At 51.7% G+C, this 10,864-nt stretch overlaps 1 protein-coding gene and 1 non-coding gene across 6 annotated transcripts in view; both read right to left on the bottom strand.

Annotated features, from left to right (window-relative positions):
• Nucleotides 1–334: 334 nt before the first annotated feature.
• Nucleotides 335–10,864, bottom strand: part of Rasgef1a (RasGEF domain family, member 1A) — an 80,042-nt gene continuing 69,512 nt past the window's right edge. For 4 of the 5 annotated variants that reach the window (NM_001362104.1, NM_001362105.1, NM_001316749.2 and 1 more), the window contains 11 exons: nt 8,745–8,867; nt 7,323–7,460; nt 6,396–6,617; nt 6,034–6,108; nt 5,572–5,664; nt 4,752–4,854; nt 4,595–4,674; nt 3,581–3,772; nt 2,655–2,778; nt 2,374–2,446; nt 335–2,065 (listed from right to left, as the gene is read on the bottom strand). In NM_001362104.1, coding sequence (NP_001349033.1) covers nt 2,041–2,065; nt 2,374–2,446; nt 2,655–2,778; nt 3,581–3,772; nt 4,595–4,674; nt 4,752–4,854; nt 5,572–5,664; nt 6,034–6,108; nt 6,396–6,617; nt 7,323–7,460; nt 8,745–8,867 — 1,248 coding nt within the window. In that variant the 3' untranslated portion in view covers nt 335–2,040. Of the gene's footprint in view, nt 2,066–2,373; nt 2,447–2,654; nt 2,779–3,580; nt 3,773–4,594; nt 4,675–4,751; nt 4,855–5,571; nt 5,665–6,033; nt 6,109–6,395; nt 6,645–7,322; nt 7,461–8,744; nt 8,868–10,864 lie in introns of all 5 variants that reach the window. The other variant, NM_001362103.1, reaches the window with a different exon arrangement.
• Mir7044 (microRNA 7044) lies at nt 6,618–6,689 on the bottom strand. Its single transcript, NR_106011.1, has one exon. It is a non-coding gene; the product is annotated as a microRNA 7044 (primary transcript).

The following is a 10,864-nucleotide window of genomic DNA, read 5'->3' as shown; positions in this document are numbered from 1 at the left end:
TTGTCCCTAACTTTTATGACCATACACTGCATCCTCGGGTGTTTTCTTTGAGAAAAGCAGGACTACTACACTCACCCTGTGTGTCCTTTTCTAGTCTCGCTAATCATCTGAAAAGTCATTTGCCAGAATGTAACTCGGCTACAAACAAGCTCCTTGGTGGGTTCCCCGCCTTTGAAGCCTACAGTGGGTTCTTGCAGTCCCCACCACCTCCTCCCTCACGCCAGGCTCCTTAGCACACACACGCACACACACACACACACACACACACACACACACACACACACACACACAGAGAGAGAGAGAGAGAGAGAGAGAGAGAGAGAGAGACAAGGGAGAAGAGCAACATGTTCTTTTATTGATGCAAGTACATTCAGTCACACCACAACTGACATCCTGCGTATGGTACAGCTTTAGATCAGAGATCAACTCCAAATACCAAAACATCAAATGGAGGGTGTATCAAATTGGGGGCAATAGAAGAGCAATGTAGACACTTTCTCAAGAAGATACTGGAACCGATGACCCCTGAAGCACACATGGACTGAAGGCTCTTAACACATGTACAGAAAAATGCTCTAACATTATATTCCAAATATATATATTCTCAAGTTTCCAGCCTTTATCTCAAAGACATAAACAAATCGATATGTACTATCAATATACAATCTGTACCAGCTAGAAGGTCTGAAAAGTGCAAACACACTGACAATACAGTGTAGCTACTCGGCTCCCCGAGGCTAAGGGTGGCCATCGCCCACCTCCCTATGGCCTGGCCGATAATCTCTAGGCCGTCCAAAGAAGCTCTGGGAATGGGACCAACCATTCCATACTGGGCCTCTAGACAGGCAACTCCCACCCAAGCCAAGCAAATCAGTGTAGATGTCTCCAGCTGTCTGAGGGACAGAGCCATCCCACCCAGGACCCAGGGTTCACGCAGGGAAGTCAGACAGGAAAGATGAACCGCAATCCCCTGTTTGGATGAGAAATACACTGCTCCGTGTTAGACAGTTTGATCCGGAAGAGCTTTGGTGGTGGGGGCTGCCTGGCTAATTGAGTTTCAGATTACCCATGGGGCAGGGGGGGGGCTCCTACCAGAGGGAGGGGAGACTGTCTGCCACATACCCATGTTTCTTTTCCTTCTCTTTGTGTACCAGCTTCAGACAGCCTTACCATCCTTGAGTCTGTTTTGTGTTTTCTTCCCTGCAGTGCCTCTGCGCCCGGAAGACTGACAACACTACAATACCCTCCCTAGATTGGCAGAGTTGGGTTGTTGTTGTTGGTTTTTCTTTTCTTTTCTTTTTTTTTCCTTCTAAAACACAATTGAAGAACGACTTGCCAAACATATTCTCACAGAAAATATGCTGTCAGGCATCCCCTTGTCCCCTCCCAACCCCATAAATCCCTGATAAAGGAAAATGAAAATGTAAACTTTGGAAAGCCCGTATGTAAAGGTTCCCTTCCAGAAGTGTGCACACGAGACTTCCTGGCCACTCCAGCCCTTCCTGTGGGAACCTGGTGGCCCAGGCTGCTGAGGGTGGGCTCCTTGTGGCACAGGACAGAGTTGGCTTCAGTTCCAACAATGGAACAGGAAGGCTGGACTCCCAGTACCCTCTAAGGCACTAACCCCAACATCAGAGACACTGGCTGGAGAGGCGTCCGAGCAGGCAGGGCTCACATTGGTTTTGGTTGGGTTCTTTAAAAATTTTTTTTATAGGATGTTAATCATCAAAAGTAGAAAATAAAAATCTACATTTCATTAGAATAAGATGTTACCATGGTTACCATCTCCCATGATACTCTTTCCCGCCCCTCCCCAAAACAGGGCCCTGCCCCGTTTAAAATAAATAACAACAACAAAAAAAAAAGGACTGTGTAAGCGCCAAAGGCTGATGCGTGAGATAATTACCATCTTCTTTTTCATAAAAGTTATATACAAAATGGACCCCAGCCAGTGAGGCCTCGCTGCTCTTATCCTGCATCTGTCGCAATGTCACCAAGATTTGTGTTTTCTGCTTCATCTGGCATCTGCAGGCCGTGTCCTCAGGCTCTGTTAAGGAGAGTGGTCCTGCAGGTATACAGAAGGGGCTGCCTCAGGCTCCTCTGAGCAGGCAGAGGGCAGGCCCATATCTCTGTGAGAAGAAAGCCCAGGCCAGCCCTGTCTTCAGCATCTTACCAAACCATCCTAGGGAGGACCAGATCTGTCACCCCCACCCTCCCTCCCCAGGCTCAGGTTTTCCTGGCCCAGCCCACCCTCCCCCTCCCCAGGCTCAGGTGCACCTGGCCCAGTCCACCCTCCCCTTCCCCAGGCTCAGGTGCACCTGGCTCACCCCCTCCTCGCCCTCCCCAGGCTCAGGTGCACCTGGCATGTCCTACCTGAGTGCCTTCCAGCTGTCCTTCTCCATGTGATTTTCAGGACCTTCACTTTCAAAGGAGGCGATGAAGAGAGCTGAGGATGGAGAGCCCCTGAGAGCCAGCATCCCCACAGGTGGATTGCCCTTCCAGGGTCACAGGGGGTCCAGGATAAGAGGACTAGGAACTCTAACTGGGCCCTGACTGACTTCTTGGGCCACCTCAACAGGTCAAGGAGCCTGGGTGGGCATGGGAACAATTGTGCTCTTGGGGAGATGGGTGTGCTGTCAAAGACACACCCTTACCTTCCTCGCTGTAGATGGGCGCCGTGAGCACGTAACTCTGAATCTTCTTGTCCTTCTCAAAGGGACATTCTACCTGTGTCCATGTCATGAACTCGTGGATCTGTCTGGAAATTTCCCAAAATTTCTGAAAGGACAAAAACCACCAGCGGTGTGCTCGCCTGAATGAACTTAAACGCATCGAGCCAGGGCCTCGTCACTGTATCTGCTGCTGCTGCTCTTAGTCCCAGAAGGAGGAAGAGAAGCGTGCCAACCTGGCTGGACTACAGCAGCGTGTACAGCCTCAGAGATGGCAGAAATCCCTCAGGCCACGTTGCCCTGCACCCCTGCGCAGGCGACTAGGCTTACAGCAGGGCCTGTGTCTCTCCTGCACAGGAGACCCAGAAGGCCCCATCTGTGATTCCTGCCTGAGGCGCTCCCCAGCCACACCCAGCACAGGAGGGGCGACAGCAGGACAAGCCACAGTCTCCCTTACCAGGGCACCGGTATGAAAGCACAGTATCCAACTATCCCTTAGTTAATGTACCCTACACTTCCCAAGGTACCTTTGTTCTGCTCCCCAGTTTATCTGGAATCCTGCTCAAGTCCTTTCTTTACCTAAGTCCCTCTCCACCCCCAAATTCCTAAGGATGGCTCCTCCTCTGCCTCCTTAGTGGCATCAGCACTGGTACCGGGATCCCCGATAAATACAGACCCTGTGGCAACAAGCTCAGAGATCTGCTGTCCCCGCCAAAAAGACCGGAGCTGCACCTTAAGACTGAACAGCTGCCCTGACCCACCTGGTTCATCTGGCCCTGAAGGACCTTCTAGACCTTAGGCAGGACTTGGAAACCACCCCCCTGCTAGAAAACCACTGTCTGGTGGCTGAAGTTGTACAGGAGGGCTCTGGATGCCCCACCCATGCTGGGACCTCGAGGGCTTGGGCTCACTTTGAAGTTAATGTGCCCATTGGGTAGGTGGTTGGTGTGGATTTTGTGTAGAAAGTAGATGTCCTTAACGAAGAGGTTGAACACGGGGATGACAATCTTCTCACGGCTGCTGTTGGCTGTCTGGGATCTCTGTGTCGCCCCCTGCAGGGCTGTCCGGTAGTTGCAGAAGTTGCTGGAGGGGTCCATGTGATGCTGCAGGCACAGGGAAGATAGAGTGAGGATTCCCCTCTGCAGAGTATGAGACAGCAAACGGAGAAGGAAGGCGTAGTCCTGGGAGCCCAACAGCCAACAGGGGGAGGAAAGGCCCAAAGCATCCCCAGTCCTTGGAGACCTATACAGGAGTGGCACAGCCCTGTGTGCCCTGCTGGGGGTCTCGGGCCTTCCTTTATAGTAATGTTTCTCAACCTGTGGGTCACGACCCCTTTGGACCAATGGACCCTTTTACAGGAGTTGCCAAAGGCCATCAGAAAACACAGATATTTACATTACGATTCATATGCAGTAGCAAAATTACAATTATGATGTAGCAATGGGATCATCTTATGGTTGGGGATCAGCACAAGACGAGGAACTGTATTATTAAGGGGTTGTAGCTTCCGGAAGGTTGAGACCCACTGCTGTAAAGTCTCCCTTTGCTCCACTACCTAAACCAACACCTCTCAGGCCTCGCCCCACTCCATGAGGAATAAATATCAGAGTTTTCTAAACACAAAGTAGTCTGTGACCAAATACATCTATGTAAAGCTCCAGACGACCTGTCTGCCAGCCTCTGGGAACACACAGGTGGTCCAGGGTCAGGAGATGGTGATGGCTCAGTGGCCGGCATCCCTTGGTTCATCTCCTGCTCTTGTTCATTTTAGGCGTTGAATCCAAAGCAGCAGGGCCCAGGAGAGCTCAAGTGTCCAGAACCAAGGAGGCCAGTCCCGTGTGCGTAATCGTGACAGGAAAGATCCCACCCCTGCTGCCTGGGACCCCTCTGTACAACCGAGATGGGGGAGGGTCAGACACCAGTACCTCCAAGACATCAAACTTGGCTGTCTTGACTTTGGACCACGTTTTCTTCAGCCGTGCCACTGGGCTGAGGTTCATGCCAGCTGGAAGGACATGGGCAGAGGTCAGGCCAGGGAGAAGCAGGTGACAGGAGCAGCCCCACCTGTGCCTGGACACTCACATATGATGGCCATCATAGAGTTGAAGTTCCCGATGTTGAAACACTCTCGGGCCACATCAATGAAGAACTCCAGCATGCGGGTCCGGTGTTTCTTCTTTACCACCTGGAAACAGTGGGTCTGCCTCAATGTGGAACCGCCGAGGGGCCACTGGGCAAAGACTGCAGGGAGGGCATCGGATTCAGCTGCCAGGTGTGTGTGCGTGTGTGTATGCATTGTATGTATGTATGTATGTACATACATGTGTATGCGTACATGTATGCATGTATGTGTGTACGCATTACATGTATGTATGTATGTATGTATATATGTATATAGATATGTATGTAGGTATGTACATACATGTGTATGTATGTGTGTGCATTATATGTATGTGTGTATATATGTATATGTGTATTATGTACATACATGTGTATGTATGTACATGCATGTGTGTACATACATGTGTGTATGTATGTGTATGCATTAAATGTATGTATATACGTATGTATGCGTATGTATATATGTGTGTATGTGTGTGTGTGTGTGTGTGCATGTTTCCTAACACTGCTCCATCTTCATCCACTTCTCATGGGCTGAGGACAATGAAGCTCACTATAGTTGGCTCAGTAGATCTGGACACAAGAGAGCACTCCAGGGATGGGGTCTTGGTTATCATGTAAAAGAATCATTGTTGTATGTGTGAATTGGCTGACAGGGACAGGCTGGGGGCCTGGTAGTGGGCACCATGTGCATTTCTTTGAGTTCTGTGAGGACGGGAGTCAGCCTTGCAGAGATGGTGGGGAGGTCAGCTTACCCAGGTCTGCTATGGCAGAAACTTACCCGGCACACCTCTGTAGCCACGAGCATGCTCAAGCAGTTGAACCAGTTGTCATACGCTTCTAAACTGAAGGTCTTAGTCATGTCTCCACGGCACTAGAGGGACAAAGTGTGTCACAGGGAGCCCTGGGGACCCTACTTAGACAAGCCAGTTATCATGGCTGACCAGGTGTCAAGACCAAAGCTTGGCCTGGATCATGCCTGCATCTTCCTTAGCTGTTCTGACAGGCTAACCCATCAGTCCAAACTGGCTTCTCCCATGATGCACTGCTCTGTATAGTTATCGCTAAGCTCCATGATAAGTCCCAGGAAGGCCACAGTCACACCCATTGGATGGCACTGTCCAGTACTCAAAAGTGCATATCATGTACTAAGTGAGACCTGCATTCAACCTGTGTTGGGGTGCAAGTGCCAGGCTCGACTAGGCCAGCCACCAGCCATGCCTCCCAGAGTGTCCCCACGTACCCTGTGATTGTCCAGAGAGTCCATGTGGCTGATGATCTGCATCAGGTCCTCAGGGCGGATGCTGTTGACCCGTTCCTTCAGTAGGGGACAAGAAGAGAAGTCAGAGCTTCAAGGGAGCATTGACAGAGGCCAGTGCTACCCTCCCCCTCCCACTCATACAAGGATGCCACACTCTTACATACCCAACACCAAACAGAACCACAACTAGCCTGTGACAGTCATGGCAAGAGCTAGCAAGCCAGCTTCCCTATCATGGCCCAGACTGGCCAGCAGGAAGGTATCCTTGAAGTACCCCTGGCTAAGCAATGCCAAGTGTAGCCCAACCCCACTCCATACAACGCCAAAGCATACACAGCACTGACCAGTTCAATGTGAGTCAGCTGCTGGGCCAGCACCAGGGGGTCGCTGCACACACCCAGGATGTCTTTCTGGGCAGCTGGTGGCTTGGCCTTAAGGACAGGCCCTTTGTCCACAACGGGTGACCGGAGCTTCTCCCGAAGCTCTTGGAGCTGACTTCGGGCAGCCAGGGACAGCAGCAAGCTTTGTATCATTTGGGCAATGGCTTTCTTCACTGTGCCATTCTCCTGTGAGGGTCGGGGCTGCATCAGGTACTGCAGTGGATTGACAGTGAGGCCGCCACCACCACCACACAAGAGCCCCATCTCACGTCTAGGTCTATTTCTGACTTTCAGCTCCCACTCTCCTATCCAGACCTGAGTACACACCTTTGGGTCCAGAGTGGTTCCTGGGACCGCAGAAAAGGATGGGTATAGTGGGCTATCCTGCCAGTGGAGGGCACAGAAGGTAGGGCTAGAGCTTGGTTTGTGGGTCTGAAAAGTAACTTTCCCAGAGGTTGCCAGCTGAAGACACCAGGAAGGGTTTTCTCCCTGGATGGGATATCCTAGGCTCACTGGCCTCGCAAGAGTCTCTCCCTGGGCTTCACTACCCAGCAAACGGGAGCTGCTAAGCATGGGGTTCTCCATCCTGGGAAGAGGGCATGCGGCTTCCCAGCTTCTGTCTCTGCCAAGGCCAAGACAAGTCTGGGAGCCGGGAAGAGCAGACAGATGGCTCCTACCAAGGCATGGGGGTGCCGAAGGCAAAGGCAGAGCCATGGCAATTGTTGAGATGACACAGGTCCACCTAGCCCATTGCTGGCCTGCTAAGCTAGTGCCTGTGCACGCTACCCTCTTGGAAAAGGGACCACGTATAAGGATATTCCATGTAGAAACTGCCCCCCCCCCGTTGAAAACACCCAAGCAGCCTGGCCAAGGACCAAAGGAGGGCCTCACCTCATCACACTGAGTGACGCGGTGTGCGATGGCCTTCAGCTCCGCCATGACCTTCTCGTCCTGGAAGTCATAAGGGAAGGCCTCCGTCCACTCCTTCAACAGCTGCACAATCTTGGTCGAGAAGGACTTCAGCTTGGCCTGGGACAGTGGGGGGATGCGCAGGACCCCCAAATCAGAGGAGACCATACAACAGGCAACAGTAAGAAATTGCCCTTCACTCTAGGGCCCCGCCCCTCCCCGGGGCCTGTGCTGGGCATACAGCCCCCATGTGCATGTGAGGTGTCGCTGTAGCTACACCAAAGTATGTGGCTCTCATTTATCTCTTATTTCTCTGAAGTGGACCTTTTCACTTAAATTTACTTTTTAAAACAAAACACACTACTACCATGTCAGAAAGGAAGTTCTACTTGCAATAGTTAAACATTGCCCATAAAAAAAAAAAAAAAAAAACCAGGATCACAATGCAAAACTGCTTTGCCCCTCTCTGCCAAAGACAAGTTTGACAGGTACTGGGAGGAGATACGGCTCTGAGGAGGAAGCCAAGCACAGAGCTACAGGGCTGGGTCTGGCGGGGGTGGGGTGGGGGGCTGGTATGCTGGGGAAGGTTGTTTATTCTGCTCAGAATCCCTGTGTAGCCTCTGCCCTGGGGAGGAGATCAGAGAGACTCAAGATGCTCAACTGTGCCCACACAGGCCAAAGCCCGCTGACACCGCCATGGCTACTCCCAGGCCCTAATTGGTTTACATCGTCGCCACTGCCCAAACCAAACCACAGTATTGGCTTCAGATCCCTCCTGCTACGAGGGCCCACTCTCCTCAGACCCAACCTGAAGGCTCATTGAGGCCCTGCCCAGCTCAGCCTAGCCTGACACCTGTCCTGGACACTGGGACCAGCAGATACTGGCCCAGGCATCTGACCTCCAGGGCATCAGAGTAATGGTGGCTTCCTTCCCAAATGTCTCAATCCAGAAAGCTCACACAGCCCTACTGGGACTACTGATTGTTCCTATGTGAGCAGTTGCTATCCTGAGGGCATGGCCCCCACAAAGGTAGCAGTGACTAAGACCCCCTTGATGTTTTCACCACACAACCTCATTTCAGGGAATCCAGCACTGGTAGGAGGTGAGCTGTCTGTGAGCCCTCGCCCCAGGAGGGTACAGGCACTCACCGGCTCCGAGTCCAGCTGCACTTAACTCTAGTGCAGCACCTTTAGGCCTGCGGGGCCACTCCTCAGGGCTGCAGTGTGGCAGAGCAGCTCTGCCAGCACTGGATCTCAGGGCTGACCCACTCTGTACCCTGCCCATCTTCTCTATTCACTGCCCCTCTTTGGCCCAGGAGACAAAGGGTCATCACCCCTTCAGCGGCCATCACCCCTTCAGCAGCCATCACCCCTTCAGCGGCCATCACCCCTTCAGCGGCTTACCTTCTCAGGCCCAGCCTCTAGCTGTTGCCTCTGCTCCAGGCAGATCTGCCCTACTCGAGCCAGAAGGTCATGAGGGGGCATGAAGACCCGGGAACTCAGGAGAAACGTGAAGATGTATGTCCGCTGCAGGAAGGAGGGGGAGAGGTTGATGGCCAGAACATTCCCATGGGTATGCTCGGTTGTGCTTGGCCTGGCTTCTCCTCTGCCTTCATGGTTTCCTTTACCTTGTATGACCTTGTTTCTCTCTATTGCTAGGTTTGCATAATTAGGACACACATCTCTGTTGGAATTCTGCAGTACCCTCTGTCCCAAAATAGGGGAGGGTGGCCCTCCAGGCCTGTTGCTGGGTTTCTTAGGTGACATTCTGTGTCTTCCATGGGTCCATTCTTACAGGACCTTCATGGGCTCCTGCCCATGGACAGGTGGTACTGTAGGTTGGGGTTCTCTGGGGGACTCTACCCCACTCGGACCTTGGTCTATCCCCATTTGGCTGATGTAGGCTGGGATGCCTAGGTCCCTAGGTCCCAACTCCAAAGCCACCGGACAGGAATTTCCCTGCTCCAATCTGAGGCCAGCTGGGCTTAGTCAGCAGGGGGTGCACGCAGCCTAAAGAAGGACATGTCTGTGCCATAGGGGCATGCAAGACTACTGGAGGCAGCTCTCCCTGTGACACTAGGTCTTCCTCTGACCCTGTAAGCTTCCTGTAACATGTCCCAAGGTGTATAGCATTAGTGTTCAGGCACCTCAGGCAACTCAGACATGCAATGGAAAACATATTAGGGTCACATCTTGGATTCTTAGCTCCACTCTACAAGGAGTGGAAACCTTCTGGTATGTTTTCATGGTATGTGTGTGCTCAGCAGTTACAAGGAGAGAAGATCAGAAACTCTGAAGACAAGCCAATGAACTGCTGGACATCCCACTCTACTTCCTGACCTGCTAGACCATCCTGGGAACCTGCAGGGGGCATCCCAGGGCACAGTGTTCTGAGAACTAACTGGGTGGCAGCAGACTGAGATTCTGTGATAGCCCATCCAGGGACCTTTCCTTGCTTTGGTACAAGATCACAGATTCACAGCACAGCCAGAGCTAAGGGACTGTGGCCCTGCTGTGGGTTTCTTCTGGACCTAGGCTTCCTCTGTCCCAGTCTCTCACCAGCCATTTCTGTACCATCAGCACCATAGTCAGCCCTAACTATTCCTTGACAGGGCTTATAGGCTGGATGGATGGAAGGAAGCACAGGGAAGGCTTGCCTTGCCAGAGCCCAGGGAGGGCAAGGGTGGCCTTAAAGACAGAGAAGCCAAGCAGCCCAAAGCACTGCCCTTGAGAGGATGGAGAGATGGCTCAGTGGTTAGGAGCACTTGCTGCTCTTCCACAGGACCCGGCTTTAATTCCTAGCATCCACATGGCAGTTCACAACTGTCTCTTTACTCTAGTCCAGAGGTTCCAGGTATATATGCAGGCAAAATAGTTATATATGAATATACATATATATAAATATATTCATATATAAATATTTAAATATATGAATATATATTCAATCAATCAATTAAATATATCCAGGTATAGTGATGCACACCTTTAATCCCAGCACTCTAGAGTTAGAGGCAGGTGGATCTCTGTGAGTTAAAGGCCAGCCTATATAATGAATTCCAGGATAGCCAGACCCACATAGTGAGACCATGTCTCAAAAGACCAAAAAAAAAGAGAGAAAGAAAAGAGAAAGGAAGGGAGGGAGGGAGGGAGGGAGGGAGGGAGGGAGGAAGGGAGAGAGAGAGAGAGAACAGAAGGAAGGAAAGGAAGAAAGAAAAAAGAGAAGAAAAAAGGAAGGAAGGAGGGAAGAGGAAAAGAGGCAGCTATAGAACAGCAATTCCTCCTGCCCTGTTCTGAAGGCCAGGAGCCTCAAGTCTGCCCCCAGGACAGACAGGATTCTGGGAAGGACAGACAGGGGTGGCTGGGACAGACAGACAGGGGCTGCTCAGACAGACAGACAGGGAGGAGCTGCTTGTCTGGGACTAGCCTGCAGAGCTACTCTTGCTAAGAGATGTCACCCATCAGAGGTGGAAGGAGACCAAACATGACAAGAGACTGTCTTCCCTGATCCCAGATGCCACCTTGAG

The sequence above is a fragment of the Mus musculus genome, chromosome 6 (genome assembly GCF_000001635.26).
Source record: "Mus musculus strain C57BL/6J chromosome 6, GRCm38.p6 C57BL/6J".
Lineage (NCBI taxonomy): Eukaryota > Metazoa > Chordata > Mammalia > Rodentia > Muridae > Mus > Mus musculus.
This window is presented reverse-complemented; position numbering and strand designations above follow the sequence as displayed.